This window comes from Lissotriton helveticus, chromosome 9 (genome assembly GCF_964261635.1).
Source record: "Lissotriton helveticus chromosome 9, aLisHel1.1, whole genome shotgun sequence".
Lineage (NCBI taxonomy): Eukaryota > Metazoa > Chordata > Amphibia > Caudata > Salamandridae > Lissotriton > Lissotriton helveticus.
This window is the reverse complement of record NC_136070.1, coordinates 1,050,696,725-1,050,717,217: the sequence shown is the minus strand read 5'-3', so window position 1 is coordinate 1,050,717,217 and position 20,493 is coordinate 1,050,696,725. Positions and strand designations below refer to the sequence as shown.

Genomic DNA, 20,493 nt, shown 5'->3' with positions numbered 1-20,493 from the left:
TTGAAAGCTCAACTCATAGACAAATTGCCTATTCATTGAGGGGTCCCATTTGTGCTAAGTACTGATTATTGAACACCACATTAGTCTGAAGTGGAGACAGTTGACCTTGGTGATATTTGCAGGAAGGAGGTCCAAGAAGTAATTGGGGAGGAGAGAAATCCCCATTTACTAAGGGAAAGGAGAGAAAGCAAAAAGAAAAGGGAGAAAGGGAGAAAGAAGAAGAGGCAACATTAGGAGGAAAATATGCTTTTAACAGAAGCCCCTAGCAACTCAGCCAACTGACAGCCACTAAGTTATCAATCCTTCCTAGTAGAAACAGAAGGTCTGGCCCTCCTTTCGTATCCGCAAAGTTGCCGGCTTCATAAGAGGGACTATGGCCCCCAGCTTGAGTAAGGCCAGACTGTATTTTCAAAGCTGCAAGCACCTCACCACTGTCTAATGATAGAAGTCAGGACGCACAAGATGGGTACTTAGGAGGGCTAAAAGGAAATTGATGTGCCCTCTGTATCAAATAGTTGAAATCCCAGTTGTTGTGGGTGTAGGAAAGGCATCTCTGAACAGGTGGATTACAAAGCCTCTTGGGTCATCACCCTCCTTACTTTCAGGGGCCCCAAGAACCCTCAGATTACTTCTACGGGACCTGATTTCCAGGTCTTCCACCGAGGATGCTAGAGTGGTCAATTTATTATCGTGTTGAACTATCGCTAAGCTATTATCCTGCACTTCCTTTTGGAGGACCTCCTGAGAAACCTCCACTGCACCAAGTCAGGATTGTATTTTGTCCTTGTACTTTGATATCATGCATAGAACTTTGATTTTCATATGAGCCACTTTCAATGCCAATGAGTCTTTCCAAAGTCTTCCCTGTACTGCAGAATAAGCTGTGATATGGAACACAGAGTAGGGGAATCTTTGGCCTCTTGTTGCAGTGTCCCCAACTGGAATGGGGGTCAGACCTTTGGTCCTTGTCAGAGAAGTGCTGCCGATCGACCGTTGATGATGTAATATAAGGGACCAAAGAATGTGGGGTGCTAGTAGTTGGTGTCAGCTCTGTCCTTTCAGGATCCCATGTTAACTCTTCTCCTCTGTCCAGTGGGTGAGTGGTATTCCTTATACTTTGCTCCATGGCCACCGAAACAAAGTCCTGTCCTTGAGCAGTGGCCAGCCCCCCATGCCCAGAAGTTGGGATATCAAGACTGCTAGAGGTCTGCCCTAAGGACTGTTCATGCCCCTTACAATCTTGAGCATCGCATTGACAGCTAGTTTAACAGTTTAATCATCTTTGATCTCCTCCATCTTCTTCTTATCATTGTTGGACCAACCCGAGAGGAAGTAGAAGGCCTCTTGGCCTTCTCCTATCAATTCAGCCAGAACCAGCCCCCCTCCCTACATTGATGAGGGGTGTGAAAGGAACTGCAAAGACTGAACCCCATAATCCTGCCCCTCTATATCTAATAACTGACAGGTTGTGCCAGTCAGTGCGACCTGCTGAGGTGAGTCCCATGGGGCCAGAGGGGCTAAGGGGGGAGGGGAGGACACCATTACACCAGCAAGCTCCTTTGCATTTCCAGCATTTCTGGGGGTAAGAGAGAAATAGTAACTTAAGATGCAGACATACTTGAAATATCAGCACCCTTTTCTCCAAAATTAGAGGTGTCTTGCAGCATTAACAAAACACTAGGAGGAAGCGACATGATTAAAGAGTCCAAAGTGCACTATGATCCTAGCAAGACACCCCCACGCCACACTACCGTGGAACAGGGGTAGAGAAAATAGTGCCTGATGTCTTCTCCACGGGCTCCGTGACATGGCCAGAAGGGGCCGTACTATCCCCAGCTTGTCCCAGGCTGAGTGTAGCTGACGCCGATGATTGGCCAGAATTCATGGTCCGCTCAAACCAGTGGGGCTACCTTTAGTTAATTTACAAGGAAGGAGCCACTTCCTCTCCAATTTAGAAGGTAGATGCATGGTCAAAGTCTCTGGATCCTCTTTCCTCAGTCCTCCCCAACTGGCATGGTGGCTACAACAATTAGACACAGGATACACTGCAAAATAAACCCAGGCACTTCTACAATCCGCCCGACCTCTGCTCCTACCACCTGACGGCGGAGAAATCTTGCAGTATATAAACAAGCAGAGTGCCACCAATGCTTTGTTATAGTGGGGACTCAAGGTCAAATTTAGAATTTATTTTGAGAACATTGCAACCAATAAAACACAGCAGCTGTTTACTGTTCTCCTCCAAAGAGCAGACAGCCCGCTGTGTATGTCCACTGTGATGATATCCTGCAGAAGGGCCCACCCTTGGAGCATAGCCCACTTCCTTCTAGGCTGTCTCCCTTCTCTAGCACAAACACCTCTGAGACCTTCACCAAACATTGACTTTCTGCAGGGAAGCTCTGCTTTATTGTTCCTACACTACCTTAGTGCAAGGGAGCCCTCCATTGTCCTTGCTGTGGACCACAGTTCTTGGTGCGGAAGAGGCGGTGTCTGAAGAACACTGCAGCAGAACCAGGAGCTGGAGAGGCACAGAGCCCAGGATGCTGAGACACCAAAAAATCATCACAATGTAGGCAATGACCCCAAGGCCACTGCCAGGTAATTCCAGCCCTAATCAGCCACCAATTGGGGGAATGAAGAAAAAATCAGCCTAGAGCCATTAGTGGCCACAGTAGTATCTTGAACCTCAGATCACACCAAGCTGCACACAAGCACCCTCTTCCCTTACCAAGTCTCGAAGACGTTAAACAACACAGATTTATTTGGGGTCATGACACAACATCTCGGCAAAATGGCTTTGAAGACAGCCTCCGGGGGGTCATGGAGACCACTGGTTTAGTCTTCGGTTTATCTCCAGAGTTTGACATATCTATAGCTGGTTGAAAGCAATGATTCACCGCACTGGCTCTCTTTCCAATACCTTTACCATCTCTAGAGGCACCCAGCAGGGGTTACCCCCTTCTCCTTAGCTATTTGCCTTATTTATAGAGCCTTTTATTCAATTTCTGAGGATGGCTAAGGAGATCTGGCCTTTCAGGGTGCTTCATTTTGAGGTTCTGGCGTGTGCAGATGATTTATGTGTCCTTACTCCCACCCCGTTTTCATTTAGGTTTGATGGATTGTATTAATCTTATAAAAATGATTATCCTCCAGCAGCATCTTTATGTTTTTTTTCACTGCTTCCGCATCTTCTTGGAGGCTCTTTGGAAGAGGTTTATCGGGTGCTATCGAAAACCACTTTCCAAGTTTCAGCTTCTTCAACAACCCAAGGAGGATGGCAGGTTTTCTCTTCCAATGTTGAGCTTTTACTTTTTCTGCTTCTTTTTTTTGCTCAACTTTGTCTGGTTCTGGGATAGGTTTTTTCGCTGCTTCCGCATCTTCTTGCCGGGTGTCTTTTTCCGTAGGGTAGAGGTTCTTTGGCAGACTTTTATCTGGTGCTATCGAAAAACGCTTTCCAAGTTTCAGCTTCTTCAACAACCCAAGGAGGATGGTAGGGTTTCTCTTCCAATGTTGCGCTTTTACTTTTTTGCTTCTTTATTTGCTCAACTTTGCCTGGTTCTGGGATGGAAAATGTGGCAAAAAGTGGGTATGTTTGCTGACTTTATGACCTTAGGGACTCAGTAGCTCTAGGTGTTGGGATTATCAACACTATGTATTTCAAACAGACCTGATGTAAGACTTTGAAGGTTTTTCACTATCTCTGGTGCTATCTGAAGAAAATATTCAGTGAGCTTGTCCCCTTTAATCAGCTAACTTATCTGAGTTATAACCATAACTTTCCCTCCTGTGTCCATGATTGCTATCATGAGAACTGGGAGAAGGCAAAACTCTTCATCCTGGGTCACATTTTGGAGGGCAGGGTCCTTTTTTCTTTTGAGGATCTGTAGCAATGGTACTCTCTCCCTGATACCAGCTTTTATAGATATCCCCAGGTTCAACATTTTATGTCTAGTCTTGAGGACAATGTGTTACAGTGTTCACAATCCCTCTTGTTGGACATGATAGCAAAGGTGCCAGTAAAGAGACATTTATTGCTTATTGTATAAACTAATTGATCGGCATGCCAGGCATCAGATGGAGGATCCACTCCAGAGCAGGGCTATAAAATGGAGCCGAGCCCTTAATACTGTTGTTACTGCAGCTGAGATCAGCTGTAGTAAAGTTTTAGTGCAAATGGTTTCTAACATCTCACGGGTTAAGGAGCACCATTTTAGATGTGCTAACGATTTCTAAAACATTACACATCGTCTATATTCTATGAAGGTTCAGGCGGGTGACTGCTGCTTCCGGTGTAGATGGGAGGGGGCTGACTTGCCTAGTCTTGTTTGTGCATGGAAGCTTTGTTTTGGGTAAAATGAATAGTATTTTAAACTTCCGTCTGCCGGCTGAGCCGAAATTGATTATTCTTGGGCACTCGCCGGCCATCACCTCTCCTCGTACCTGTCTGTACTTTTTTGCTATCGCTTTTTGCTAGGCTGGTGGTTGCACAGTTTTGGTTATCTAGCTTGATCTGTGATCCCTTGAATTGGTGGTGGAAATTTCCGAACATTAGCATTCTGGAGATGACTTTGGTCGAGAATGCACCACGTAGAGTGAGACTGGGGCGTATTTGATATCCTATTCGTCTCTGGATGATGGATCAATTTGTTGACCGGGACACCTCAGATTCGGCTGCTAATCATGCTCATCACCATGCTACTCCCTTCCACATTGAATAATGCATTAATGACTTATAGGTAATACTATTATAATATGTGCTTTATTTTAGGTTTTTATAATATGTGCATTATATTAAGATGTCATCCATTGGTATGGATTAGGTAAGCCTGACAGGGACATTTGCAAAAAAACATTTGTTGTGAGCTTGACAATTCTTTGGCTGGGCTCAACCCACAGATGAGGTCAAAGTTACAGAGTTCCAAATCAATGAGTGGGTATGAAACATACAATGGCAATTGGACTTCATGCCAACTTACAGTTAAGGGTCTTACATGCCCTTCACTTATCCACACTGTTTGTACTATGGAGTAAACTCTAAATAAAAAAAACAATGAACTTATTTAGACTACTGTGAAAATAAGACAAATACAGGATGGAGACCATTTTTCTATGGTGTGCAGTCAGAATAATGACTTAAAAACAAAGAAAAAATGAAGTAAATAATGTACTTCTACTTTGGAGGGGCAAGTAACTGTTTGAGGGAGATATGAGATGGATGAGGAAGATGCAGACTGCCGGTGTGGGTGGGGGTGCACCAGAAAAAGACGATACTGATTAAGAGCAGGACAGTGCAAAACTTGCTTCTTCTTTTTGGAGGAAAAAACATAACGAGTACTCAAGAAGGGAGCAGACAACTGTGTAGAAAACTGAAAGGGTTTAGAAAGAAAAGGTGCTGAGGTGCTTGGGTTTGGAGGCAGCATCTAGACATTGCTTGTGATTGTGGCTAGCTAGGTGGGCAGAGACAGCTGCAAAAAAACTAACTCATAGGGACAACACGGTGAAGATGGCAGAAGTGATGGTGATGGGCTTCTTCTGGGGGTTGGGTGAATAACGGGACAGCTTGCCAATTAGGAGGTCATGGAGCTGTGCCTGTAGTCAAGGAGGATGAGACAATTGCAAGAGCAGTCAAAGAAAAGACACTTGGCTGAGAGTTGGGAACAAGAATAAGCAGCACTGAGAACAAAATGAGCAAATTATATAAATGCAGAGATGAGCTTCATATTAGTAGCCTTTTGGCATAGTACTCCTACATCCTGACAGCACATAATACCTAGAGCATGAGTTGTGAGAACCTCAAAACTTGACAGTTAAAAATGTTTAAGTTTTTATAATAAATGGGTTTGATTTCTCCAGATCTTATCAGATTTTTTTTATTGTTTGGTACCTTTATAGAAAGGGTTGTAATACAAGAGTAGTATTCTGGCAAGTGTACCATCTTTCTTTAAACTGTAACCTATAATTGAAACTACAGAATTCTCCATGTCTCTTTCAATAGTCCAAATGCGAACTCTTGAAATGTATTAGAAGGAGGAAGAGGTGTGGCACCGCGGCCAGGGTGACTGACTCTGAAATCTGGGGATCAGGGTTCGATCCCCGGTGCCAGTAACAGATTAGCCCAGCACCATGTGACTCTGGGCAATAGCTTGCTTAATCTTCCCGATGGCCCCCAGCGCCTAGAGACCCTTACGGGTGATTGTTCGTGTTTTACAAATGTGGATTATTATTATAATACAAATGTGGATTATTATTAGACCTAAGAAAATTGACAATATGAATCATGTGAAATCGATAATTGAGAAACGCATAATGCAAGGTGTTAAAGAGCTCACCGATAGCAGTTGTTATTGTAGCGGTTGTAACTTCCAAGAGCTGTCAAGCATCCTAAACATATGGCATATGAGAAGAATATCTGTGTTCCAGCATCCAGCCATACCTGTAAAAGCAAAAGAAAAAAAAAGTAGAACATAAATGTATGTGTCTGACCTATAGCAGTCAAACAAAGCTGATTGAAGACATTCTTAGCTTGGCCACTCCGCAGATATTGTCTGAAGCATTACTTTTATATCAAAGTTATATTTAATGGCTATATGTGTATTCCGTTATTTGTAATGTACTTCTCTAGAGTATTTATCCAGTGAGTGCCAATCTCAATGGAGCAGCAGAGAACTATACCAAAAGTCAGCACATACTGAAATGGATTGCACTATTTGGGATACAAAGATAATTATAACAATTTGTTTTTAGGTCGGGGTTAAAATGGCAGCACCATCAACCAGGGCTATTACTTTCAATAGCTCGATACCAAAACGAGGGAGTGAGAGGAAATAAAGGTTTGCAATATACATCCTAACTGATGATCATACCCGTTTGCAAGGAGAACATGAATAAGGAAGGAGGAATAAAGTATGATGTTAGATGCTCCTGATGCAGTGCACGCAGTTGAAGGACAATGCGTCGAATCCCTTTTTATACACTTGTATAATATATTTAAGGGATGTACGTCGTTACAACGCATGCTTTTACAACGCATGCCTTTACGATGCAAGTTTTACAACGCTAGTCGTTACAACGACTTGCGTTGGGGGGCGCTGGATAGTGAATAGTTTAATTTACTATTCCAACTCCAGTCCCCGTGGATAGTAGGGAAGGTGTTGGATAGTAAATTCAAACTATTCCCTATCCTAGAGTGCCCCCCAGCGCAAGTCGTTGTAAAAGTTGCGTTGGAATGGTTGCGTCGTAAAGGTACTTCGTTGTAAAAGTTGCGTTTTAAACGCTGTTCTCCATATTTAAGCAGCAGGAGAATACCCACATGACGAAGAAAGAGAGAGAGTGTATTATGTGCTATCACTGGTGCCACCACTTGCTTTAAAGACAGTTATGAAAATCCTGAAGAAAGCCATTGACCTGTTTAGGGCTCACAATTTTCTGGAACATTTTGACCAATCAATGTGAGAACAGTTGCATTTTATAACTTCCACTTCTGTCCATTTAATATTAGAAGAGGGACGACTAACACAATTCAATTAAGTAAACCAGTAGAAAAATGTAGATAACATTTTTTATTAGGGAGTCCCATTTTTATGAATCTAAACCTATTACTTAACTCCTTAAGTAATTAGAGCTCCATTCAATTACATTATATGTCCTGAAAGAGGTGCATTTTTATCTACAGTTGTATTTTTATTGCTGTAGGCTTCCACTCGTGACATCATGGAGGAAATGTTTCTTTTTTTTTTGGTTTCACTTCTAAATTAGCAATCCGTATGACAGCTTGGCCTGCTCCTTGGTGTTTGCCCTTAGAAAGCATTTGTGTTTCTTACTATGCTCTCAACTGTGTCCCCCTCATTGTCTTCTCACCACATGTTTTACTGCTCTATTTCTTTGTGTTAATTTTTTCCTATTCTTAAAGTTCCAACAAACACTCTCTCCATTGCTCAGTGCGGCCCCCCTCCCTGGACCTAAATTGCCCCAGGGACCTCATCCCTTGGTGTATAGCCAGGTTGTTGGGAGTCCGCGGGGGAGCCTCAAAAGCACCTGCTGCCCGGACCGGCTCCCCATCTACTGCGGTAGCCGGCATTGCTTTTGGACAGAGGGAGCTGCAAACATTCCTATGGAAACTAGGTCCTAACTATAACTACCTACTGGTGACCGCTAGTAGGTCATATATATATATATATATATATTCACACAAAGATGCCCTGCATCGAAGAACGCACTCCTCCAGTCGGTAAGTTACAAACTTTTAATTTGCTGAGAAAACAGGATTCCAGCTCCGTTTTACATCCATTTGCCTAACGCGTTTCAGAGCATTCATGCTCTTTCATCAGAGGCAGGTTACGAAGGCACATCTCTTTAAGCACAACCCACAGTTCCCAGCATGCTCATTTCATTTGTTTGGCCTCCGGTGTGCCGTACTTATGCCGTACTTTAGTTCATTCAATTCACAGATGCATGCCGGAACTTGTAGTCTTATTTAAATGCCCAATGTTACGTCCAGTGGTTGTGTGCCTTTCAAACATTTCCTGGACCGATAAAAGCCCTCCAGTGGGCCCCAGAGCTGAAAGCTTGCTTTAAAATTTCCAGCACCAGCTGCGCCGTCCATGTCCTGACTCGTTCAGGTTTGACGAATCCTTTGTCCTCTTCAAAGGCGGTGCGAACTCCTATGAGCATGCTGGGAACTGTGGGTTGTGCTTAAAGAGATGTGCCTTCGTAACCTGCCTCTGATGAAAGAGCATGAATGCTCTGAAACGCGTTAGGCAAATGGATGTAAAACGGAGCTGGAATCCTGTTTTCTCAGCAAATTAAAAGTTTGTAACTTACCGACTGGAGGAGTGCGTTCTTCGATGCAGGGCATCTTTGTGTGAATATTAATATGCGGCAGGTCCAGCCGCAGGAGTTCGCACCGCCTTTGAAGAGGACAAAGGATTCGTCAAACCTGAACGAGTCAGGACATGGACGGCGCAGCTGGTGCTGGAAATTTTAAAGCAAGCTTTCAGCTCTGGGGCCCACTGGAGGGCTTTTATCGGTCCAGGAAATGTTTGAAAGGCACACAACCACTGGAGGTAACATTGGGCATTTAAATAAGACTACAAGTTCCGGCATGCATCTGTGAATTGAATGAACTAAAGTACGGCATAAGTACGGCACACCGGAGGCCAAACAAATGAAATGAGCATGCTGGGAACTGTGGGTTGTGCTTAAAGAGATGTGCCTTCGTAACCTGCCTCTGATGAAAGAGCATGAATGCTCTGAAACGCGTTAGGCAAATGGATGTAAAACGGAGCTGGAATCCTGTTTTCTCAGCAAATTAAAAGTTTGTAACTTACCGACTGGAGGAGTGCGTTCTTCGATGCAGGGCATCTTTGTGTGAATATTAATATGCGGCAGGTCCAGCCGCAGGAGTTCGCACCGCCTTTGAAGAGGACAAAGGATTCGTCAAACCTGAACGAGTCAGGACATGGACGGCGCAGCTGGTGCTGGAAATTTTAAAGCAAGCTTTCAGCTCTGGGGCCCACTGGAGGGCTTTTATCGGTCCAGGAAATGTTTGAAAGGCACACAACCACTGGAGGTAACATTGGGCATTTAAATAAGACTACAAGTTCCGGCATGCATCTGTGAATTGAATGAACTAAAGTACGGCATAAGTACGGCACACCGGAGGCCAAACAAATGAAATGAGCATGCTGGGAACTGTGGGTTGTGCTTAAAGAGATGTGCCTTCGTAACCTGCCTCTGATGAAAGAGCATGAATGCTCTGAAACGCGTTAGGCAAATGGATGTAAAACGGAGCTGGAATCCTGTTTTCTCAGCAAATTAAAAGTTTGTAACTTACCGACTGGAGGAGTGCGTTCTTCGATGCAGGGCATCTTTGTGTGAATATTAATATGCGGCAGGTCCAGCCGCAGGAGTTCGCACCGCCTTTGAAGAGGACAAAGGATTCGTCAAACCTGAACGAGTCAGGACATGGACGGCGCAGCTGGTGCTGGAAATTTTAAAGCAAGCTTTCAGCTCTGGGGCCCACTGGAGGGCTTTTATCGGTCCAGGAAATGTTTGAAAGGCACACAACCACTGGAGGTAACATTGGGCATTTAAATAAGACTACAAGTTCCGGCATGCATCTGTGAATTGAATGAACTAAAGTACGGCATAAGTACGGCACACCGGAGGCCAAACAAATGAAATGAGCATGCTGGGAACTGTGGGTTGTGCTTAAAGAGATGTGCCTTCGTAACCTGCCTCTGATGAAAGAGCATGAATGCTCTGAAACGCGTTAGGCAAATGGATGTAAAACGGAGCTGGAATCCTGTTTTCTCAGCAAATTAAAAGTTTGTAACTTACCGACTGGAGGAGTGCGTTCTTCGATGCAGGGCATCTTTGTGTGAATATTAATATGCGGCAGGTCCAGCCGCAGGAGTTCGCACCGCCTTTGAAGAGGACAAAGGATTCGTCAAACCTGAACGAGTCAGGACATGGACGGCGCAGCTGGTGCTGGAAATTTTAAAGCAAGCTTTCAGCTCTGGGGCCCACTGGAGGGCTTTTATCGGTCCAGGAAATGTTTGAAAGGCACACAACCACTGGAGGTAACATTGGGCATTTAAATAAGACTACAAGTTCCGGCATGCATCTGTGAATTGAATGAACTAAAGTACGGCATAAGTACGGCACACCGGAGGCCAAACAAATGAAATGAGCATGCTGGGAACTGTGGGTTGTGCTTAAAGAGATGTGCCTTCGTAACCTGCCTCTAAAGAAAGAGCATGAATGCTCTGAAACGCGTTAGGCAAATGGATGTAAAACGGAGCTGGAATCCTGTTTTCTCAGCAAATTAAAAGTTTGTAACTTACCGACTGGAGGAGTGCGTTCTTCGATGCAGGGCATCTTTGTGTGAATATTAATATGCGGCAGGTCCAGCCGCAGGAGTTCGCACCGCCTTTGAAGAGGACAAAGGATTCGTCAAACCTGAACGAGTCAGGACATGGACGGCGCAGCTGGTGCTGGAAATTTTAAAGCAAGCTTTCAGCTCTGGGGCCCACTGGAGGGCTTTTATCGGTCCAGGAAATGTTTGAAAGGCACACAACCACTGGAGGTAACATTGGGCATTTAAATAAGACTACAAGTTCCGGCATGCATCTGTGAATTGAATGAACTAAAGTACGGCATAAGTACGGCACACCGGAGGCCAAACAAATGAAATGAGCATGCTGGGAACTGTGGGTTGTGCTTAAAGAGATGTGCCTTCGTAACCTGCCTCTGATCAAAGAGCATGAATGCTCTGAAACGCGTTAGGCAAATGGATGTAAAACGGAGCTGGAATCCTGTTTTCTCAGCAAATTAAAAGTTTGTAACTTACCGACTGGAGGAGTGCGTTCTTCGATGCAGGGCATCTTTGTGTGAATATTAATATGCGGCAGGTCCAGCCGCAGGAGTTCGCACCGCCTTTGAAGAGGACAAAGGATTCGTCAAACCTGAACGAGTCAGGACATGGACGGCGCAGCTGGTGCTGGAAATTTTAAAGCAAGCTTTCAGCTCTGGGGCCCACTGGAGGGCTTTTATCGGTCCAGGAAATGTTTGAAAGGCACACAACCACTGGAGGTAACATTGGGCATTTAAATAAGACTACAAGTTCCGGCATGCATCTGTGAATTGAATGAACTAAAGTACGGCATAAGTACGGCACACCGGAGGCCAAACAAATGAAATGAGCATGCTGGGAACTGTGGGTTGTGCTTAAAGAGATGTGCCTTCGTAACCTGCCTCTGATGAAAGAGCATGAATGCTCTGAAACGCGTTAGGCAAATGGATGTAAAACGGAGCTGGAATCCTGTTTTCTCAGCAAATTAAAAGTTTGTAACTTACCGACTGGAGGAGTGCGTTCTTCGATGCAGGGCATCTTTGTGTGAATATTAATATGCGGCAGGTCCAGCCGCAGGAGTTCGCACCGCCTTTGAAGAGGACAAAGGATTCGTCAAACCTGAACGAGTCAGGACATGGACGGCGCAGCTGGTGCTGGAAATTTTAAAGCAAGCTTTCAGCTCTGGGGCCCACTGGAGGGCTTTTATCGGTCCAGGAAATGTTTGAAAGGCACACAACCACTGGAGGTAACATTGGGCATTTAAATAAGACTACAAGTTCCGGCATGCATCTGTGAATTGAATGAACTAAAGTACGGCATAAGTACGGCACACCGGAGGCCAAACAAATGAAATGAGCATGCTGGGAACTGTGGGTTGTGCTTAAAGAGATGTGCCTTCGTAACCTGCCTCTGATGAAAGAGCATGAATGCTCTGAAACGCGTTAGGCAAATGGATGTAAAACGGAGCTGGAATCCTGTTTTCTCAGCAAATTAAAAGTTTGTAACTTACCGACTGGAGGAGTGCGTTCTTCGATGCAGGGCATCTTTGTGTGAATATTAATATGCGGCAGGTCCAGCCGCAGGAGTTCGCACCGCCTTTGAAGAGGACAAAGGATTCGTCAAACCTGAACGAGTCAGGACATGGACGGCGCAGCTGGTGCTGGAAATTTTAAAGCAAGCTTTCAGCTCTGGGGCCCACTGGAGGGCTTTTATCGGTCCAGGAAATGTTTGAAAGGCACACAACCACTGGAGGTAACATTGGGCATTTAAATAAGACTACAAGTTCCGGCATGCATCTGTGAATTGAATGAACTAAAGTACGGCATAAGTACGGCACACCGGAGGCCAAACAAATGAAATGAGCATGCTGGGAACTGTGGGTTGTGCTTAAAGAGATGTGCCTTCGTAACCTGCCTCTGATGAAAGAGCATGAATGCTCTGAAACGCGTTAGGCAAATGGATGTAAAACGGAGCTGGAATCCTGTTTTCTCAGCAAATTAAAAGTTTGTAACTTACCGACTGGAGGAGTGCGTTCTTCGATGCAGGGCATCTTTGTGTGAATATTAATATGCGGCAGGTCCAGCCGCAGGAGTTCGCACCGCCTTTGAAGAGGACAAAGGATTCGTCAAACCTGAACGAGTCAGGACATGGACGGCGCAGCTGGTGCTGGAAATTTTAAAGCAAGCTTTCAGCTCTGGGGCCCACTGGAGGGCTTTTATCGGTCCAGGAAATGTTTGAAAGGCACACAACCACTGGAGGTAACATTGGGCATTTAAATAAGACTACAAGTTCCGGCATGCATCTGTGAATTGAATGAACTAAAGTACGGCATAAGTACGGCACACCGGAGGCCAAACAAATGAAATGAGCATGCTGGGAACTGTGGGTTGTGCTTAAAGAGATGTGCCTTCGTAACCTGCCTCTGATGAAAGAGCATGAATGCTCTGAAACGCGTTAGGCAAATGGATGTAAAACGGAGCTGGAATCCTGTTTTCTCAGCAAATTAAAAGTTTGTAACTTACCGACTGGAGGAGTGCGTTCTTCGATGCAGGGCATCTTTGTGTGAATATTAATATGCGGCAGGTCCAGCCGCAGGAGTTCGCACCGCCTTTGAAGAGGACAAAGGATTCGTCAAACCTGAACGAGTCAGGACATGGACGGCGCAGCTGGTGCTGGAAATTTTAAAGCAAGCTTTCAGCTCTGGGGCCCACTGGAGGGCTTTTATCGGTCCAGGAAATGTTTGAAAGGCACACAACCACTGGAGGTAACATTGGGCATTTAAATAAGACTACAAGTTCCGGCATGCATCTGTGAATTGAATGAACTAAAGTACGGCATAAGTACGGCACACCGGAGGCCAAACAAATGAAATGAGCATGCTGGGAACTGTGGGTTGTGCTTAAAGAGATGTGCCTTCGTAACCTGCCTCTGATGAAAGAGCATGAATGCTCTGAAACGCGTTAGGCAAATGGATGTAAAACGGAGCTGGAATCCTGTTTTCTCAGCAAATTAAAAGTTTGTAACTTACCGACTGGAGGAGTGCGTTCTTCGATGCAGGGCATCTTTGTGTGAATATTAATATGCGGCAGGTCCAGCCGCAGGAGTTCGCACCGCCTTTGAAGAGGACAAAGGATTCGTCAAACCTGAACGAGTCAGGACATGGACGGCGCAGCTGGTGCTGGAAATTTTAAAGCAAGCTTTCAGCTCTGGGGCCCACTGGAGGGCTTTTATCGGTCCAGGAAATGTTTGAAAGGCACACAACCACTGGAGGTAACATTGGGCATTTAAATAAGACTACAAGTTCCGGCATGCATCTGTGAATTGAATGAACTAAAGTACGGCATAAGTACGGCACACCGGAGGCCAAACAAATGAAATGAGCATGCTGGGAACTGTGGGTTGTGCTTAAAGAGATGTGCCTTCGTAACCTGCCTCTGATGAAAGAGCATGAATGCTCTGAAACGCGTTAGGCAAATGGATGTAAAACGGAGCTGGAATCCTGTTTTCTCAGCAAATTAAAAGTTTGTAACTTACCGACTGGAGGAGTGCGTTCTTCGATGCAGGGCATCTTTGTGTGAATATATATATATATATATATATATATATCCGCTTCCAAAAGACGCGGCACTCAGGGGAAGTTCTATTATTCAAATAATTTTATTGAATCAAGCTCAACCAACGCGTTTCAGCCTCCACGGCTTTGATCACCACCGTGATTAAAGCCGTGGAGGCTGAAACGCGTCGGTTGAGCTTGATTCAATAAAATTATTTGAATAATAGAACTTCCCCTGAGTGCCGCGTCTTTTGGAAGCGAGTAAATGAAATACGGGTCTGGGTTCGACCCTTGCGCAGAGCACCCGCTGGCAGTGTGCGTCTTCATTCTTGGACCCCTTCGTGGATAATATATATATATATATCAATCAAGAATGTATTATGACGCGCTTAAACCTGAGAAGACCTTTTCAGGTTGAAACGTGTTGCCGTAATACATTATTTGAAAGCTTAGCACTGAGTGGGGTCCTTTGGTGTCCTTTGAACAAAGAAGGCGAGACTGCTGCAATTTCAATACAGGACGCGTGCAGGTGGGACTGTACGAGCCTCCAATGGTTGATTTGGAAGGGTTTCCTTTATAGGACACGTTTCCTTTAATATATTTATATATTATGATGAAACATGTGAGCATAATTCAAAAAGAAATATTATTATATGATAACCCCTACATTAACTTTTGAAATTTAAAAATAATTGTGTCCAATAAAAAAAAAAGATAAGTCTTGTGCTAATTCTATATGGTAGGTTTTGCAATTTTTCATGCATGATGAAAAACAAATATAACCATTTTACTGTAGCATTTTTAATACATCTTAAAAAATTGTGTTAATTTATTTAAAGTAATTGATTATGCAATTTAAAATTGAAATACTAGTTCTGTAGCATGTTTATAATTTATTATACATTTAAAAACATATGCATAACGTAATTCAGATACAAATAAGTTTCGATCACTTTTCTAAACTAGGAGAAAACTACAAATATGTAGAGGTGGGTGTAATTCACAGAAGTTCACTCTGCGGAATTGCGTGTAGTTCCATGAAAACTCAGAGATATTCTGCAGAGGTTGCAGTGCAGGTGTAAATTGACATGTCATGCTGCTCGAGCTGATTTTTAGCAGTGGGAGGTTTTTCCGCCCTTCAAAAATCAGTGCAAACTGCACCATGCAGCGCACTAGAGGGCACTGTTTCTTTGCTGCCACCCAAGTATATTTTCTACTCGAGTAGTAACGTTCTCATCACACTGCAGTCATGACCACATGCCACTGCCTGTGTTGACAAGATCTCGTGGGGTACTCTCCTACTGCTTGAAAATGGTTACCATTGGTGAGCTGCATGCAACGGTTGGCTGAGTTTGGGCAGAAATCTGTGTTACAAGTATTAAGAGGACTGGCCAACATTCTGTGGACTCTGGAGTGGAATTCATCACCCACCCCTTGTGACTTTGCGACCATTCACAGACCTCTCTCTCAGAGAGACTTTGACACTGGCAATCCACAAAAAATGACTCCTTTTGAAAGGGTGAGAAAGTAAAGACGATACAGTTCCTTTTAATTTGGAGGTAGGAGATGAGACTATTGCCACAGAAAGCAAATGATGTTTTTTTTAGAACACGGTTCCCGCAACATGCATTCATGCTGAAAGTTCCAGCTTGTGAAAGTACTGAAAATATATTTTAAACATTATAGTGATGCTCGAAATCTACTGCAGTTTTTGGAATGTTTCAGAATTAATACAAAATAATGAACTGAAATATATGGCAATATATATATATATAAACCAGAGAAGATTTCCTTTTATGTTATCAGGCAGACTGCAATATTTTCCCTTTGCAAGTGTTTACAGTAATCAGTTGGAAAATGCTGCCAATTTTACGTGCTTTCTGGTGTGTTTCAATGACATATGATGGATGCTGAATATACCATGATGTGCATTTGAATACTTCTAAGACAAAAAGCTTCAATTTAAATTGCAGGCGTGAATTCGTGGCTCATCCTCTTTAAAGATCTAAATTCAAGCTAGTCATAATTGAATAATATATGCCCTGAACATTCACTACCTTGTATGGGTGCAGCTTTTCAAATTTTAGCAACTCTCAAATGTTTCGAAGAATCCTCTCAGAAAACTATACCAGTTGTTGGTTTGTGAGAGCTCTTCCAGAAAATCTTCATTATTTCATATTTGAGATCATGTGAAAGGCTTTCCCCATGCACAATTTTACACCTAGGGCCTCATTACGATGGTGGTGAGATCGCCAATGCTAGACTGTTGGTGTCATCGTGCCCTGCAGGACTGACTGCCGCATTATGATGGTGGGTGGATGTAGGGCGGGCAAGGAGACTGACGCCACACATCCAACGAGTTCAAGAAGCCCATCAGACCGTCGGAGGGACTGCAGTTCCTACAACAGTGGCGCTGCCTGACCTTTCCGCCTGCCATTTCATGGCGGTTCATCCACAATGAAAGGCTTGTGGAAAAGGACTTTGGGGGCCCGTAGCAGGCCCCCCTCCCCCTGTGCCTCCGATATGGGCCCTGGGGTGCACCTACGGTGCCTGCCACATAGTGCAGGGATATGTAAGATGTGTTTATTTTGTACTGCTGTGTGTGCTGCAGCCCGAAGCACATGTCACAATACAAACTATAAACATTGCGACCACTGTGAAGGTGGCTGCTTTGTAATGCGGCCAAAGGGACTGCCGATTACTAGTCGGGCGGTACTGCTTCCGCCACGCTGGTGGTCAGACGTATGTTCAACTGGGATTGTAATGGGGCCCGTAGTGTAAATAAGCATGCAAAATTTGCTTCCATGTCTTGATAGGATAAATGTTTTTCTCCATGTAGAAATGCCATCGCTACCCCAACAGTTTTGAGGCACATTCTCACTCTGAAATTCGGTTTATTCCAGTTCTTGTCATGAGTAAAATTCTGATCATTTCCAGCGAGGATGTAGCTCAAAAATACCAACATATTTGTGAGTTTATGGGTGCTTCCAGACTTTCCAGATTATCTCTGCCTTGGAACATTCGCTCCTTGCCCTTGAAATATGATTTAAAATGTATAGTGTTAGAAATTGGGTTGTCATTTCAGAGGGGCAGAAGTTTAACTCAGGCAACAACTACAATCCTTTTCAATATGAACCACAAAAGGTCACTAAATTATCTTGTGCTTAACTTTCTGGTAGCTTGGCACAAAGCAGTCAGGCCTAAAGTAGTGTGTAAAGTATTTATGCAGCACACAAACAGTAACATAGTGAAAAAAAAACAAGAAATGTCTCAAACCCATTTAGAAAAATACAGTAGATTTTATTAAATAAAATGATACTAGAGTGACAAAAATCCAAATAATAGTACTGGAGATCAATTTACCTTTTAATAAAAACAGACACAATAAGCAGAAACCGCCACTTACGGTCACTGTCAAGCTAGACCAGGGAAAAGTCACATGTTCATGACGATTTGGACAGATTGTGGGTCAGAAGCAGGGACCAAATTAGTCCCTCAGAACAGTTACCTTCTCAAATCTGGTGCAAAGTGTTCCATTTACGTTGGAAAGGGTCGTGAGGAGGAAGCATTTGACCAAATGGTTGATCTTTGTGGATGGTCACTGTAGCTGAGAAGTTCAAGTCTCAAGTTGAGAGCCATCATGATTGTTGCAAAGATCAGGTCACACTGGAGTTCTGCATTGATGCTTCTTGGAGGCTGCAGAGTTTCAGCAGTACGAAACAGCCCAACTTCAGGATTTTCCCCTTTGCTTGAGGCAGAGTTTACAGTGATGGCAGCCAGGGGCCTCCGCCTTGGGAGGCACCAGTTTGGGGTCAGGACTCACTACAGCAGAGGCAAGCAGCATGGCTCAAGCAGGTCCAGGCATGTCCAGTTGGTGCTCGTCAGTGGGATATTTACAGGAAGGCCTCTGGAAGCTTGTTGTGTCCCCTGTAGCTCACAAAGGAGGTTAGCCAACTGACCCTTGGAGTGACTCTGGGTAGCCTGGGATCCAGTCAAGACTCAAAGTACATTTTTTATACAATCCAGATGTGTTATTGACTTAATTTGAAGTTGTAATTATTAAGAGTTTTACACATGCACAACATTCCCCCTAGACCGTCTAACACTATCTGTTGGACCTGGCCCTTTTTGCACAGCCACCCCAGATTTTTGCCTTGCTCTGCCTTTCTTTGCTGAACCTCTTTTTTTGGGCTCTTGGAACTTTGTGCACTTTACCACTGCTAACCGGTGCGAAAGTGCTTGTGCTCACTTCCTAAAACATGTTAAATTGGCTTCTAACTTATTGGCATATGTAATTTACTTATAAGTCCTTATTAAAGTTGTATACCATGAACTCAGTGCCAGTAAATTCAATGCTACCAGTGGACTTGCAGCACTGATTGTGCCACCCACTTAAGTAGCCTTTTGATACATGTCTCAGGTATGCTATTGCAGCCTGTGTGCATTAAACTGTCAATTTGAATTGGCAACATAAACATTTTCTCAGGCAACATAAACATTTTCTCAGGCTAAAACCTTCCTTTTATTACATATAAGTCCCCACTAAGATAGGCCCTAAATCGCCTATAGGGTAAGGTGTAGGGTATTTAAAATGTTGTACATGTACTTTAAAGCTTTTATTGTCCTGGTACTGAAAAACTATCAAATTTGTTTTTCACTACTGTGAGGTATATTCATATTATAAGATAACATTGGGTTACCTTATTACATTTAATAAGTGATAACTTTTGATTGGTTGGAGGTAGGAATGCCATGTTTTAGTTGTAAAGTCAGATTTTAAGCCACAATTTTGAAGATAATTTTTTTTAAAGTTGCCATTTTCTTGCCCTAACCATAGGGAGCCTACAACTGTTTCCTGAGTCACATGACTAGGTGTAGGTGGCAGTTGATCTTTGTGTATTGCTCCCAGACAGCCACAAAATAGAGAGCCTGGTTGTTGGCAGGATGGGCCATCCTGACTTGGCGAGGGGGCACAGCTGTCATCTTTCACACTTGCACTTCAAAGACATGGACTCAGCTCACACATAAAGGACACTACACTGTTGTTCCCCCAGAAAGCCTGTGACCAGGGCAGAGAGACAGTGGGGGATAATAATCCTGTAGTTTCTTGCACTTGAAAGTGGGCACCAGGTATAAAAATGGGACCCTCAGACCCACTCTGTGGTACACTCTTGGACCAATGGATACTACAGAAAAAGGACTGCTCTTCTGCCAGAAGACTACCCTCTTGCTTGATGCCTGAACTGCTATCTGAGAAGGACGACTGGGCCTGCACCCTTCATCCAAAGATGAAGCTCCAGAGGCCTCCGTGCACTTGCACAGTTAACCTGCCATACTAGACCTGCCTGGACTTGTACCTGGACATGCCTGAGCCCTGCTGGACTGTGCTGGAGTGAGTTCCTTATCCCCAAGAGCTGTCCTTTACATCCTGGATTCTTGGTGTTGCATTATTTGAGCTCCTCCTAAAAGAAAAGAATATCCTGAAATGTTGGGCTCTTTGAGAGCAGGACTCTTCACAACAATATCTTGCCACCAAAACCAACTGCCAACTTGAATCTCCACCCTTCACACTACACCAACTGCTAGCAATGGCAATGCAAGATCTGCACTGCAAACACAAATTTCCAGCAATGACCGTTTGCGATGCCCAACAGGATATTCGTGCTACATCAAAACCATCCATGGTGCCTGGCCTGCTCTTCGCACTACAGCAATGGCACTCTCCCTGCTCCTCGCTTCCTACTCCACCACGAATGGTGAATGTAGTACCTTGGTTCGGCCAGCACTTGGTCGTGGTCGGCCTGAACGTGTGACTTTCACCTGATCTCGTACAATGGGATAACCACGAGTGGCGCTTTTTGCTTTTAGGCACTATACTTACCTTAAATCTTTGGAATTGCATATCTCTAGTTCAACTGATTGGACTTTTGTTGTTTAGTTGTCAAGTAATTTATGACCATTTACTCTATAATTCTAAAGTTGTGTGGGATTTTTCTTGTGTTGTATTTTCACTTTATTACTGTGTAAGTGCTATATAAATACTTTACACATTGCCTCTATGCTAAGACTGACTGCTTTTGTGGCATGC

General features: G+C 44.0%; 1 protein-coding gene across 1 annotated transcript in view; it reads right to left on the bottom strand.

Annotated features, from left to right (window-relative positions):
* Window positions 1-20,493, bottom strand: part of SLC6A11 (solute carrier family 6 member 11) — a 763,151-nt gene that overhangs the window by 105,178 nt on the left and 637,480 nt on the right. The window contains exon 8 of the mRNA XM_078661403.1: window positions 6,330-6,433. Coding sequence (XP_078517529.1) covers window positions 6,330-6,433 — 104 coding nt within the window. The remainder of the gene's footprint in view (window positions 1-6,329; window positions 6,434-20,493) is intronic.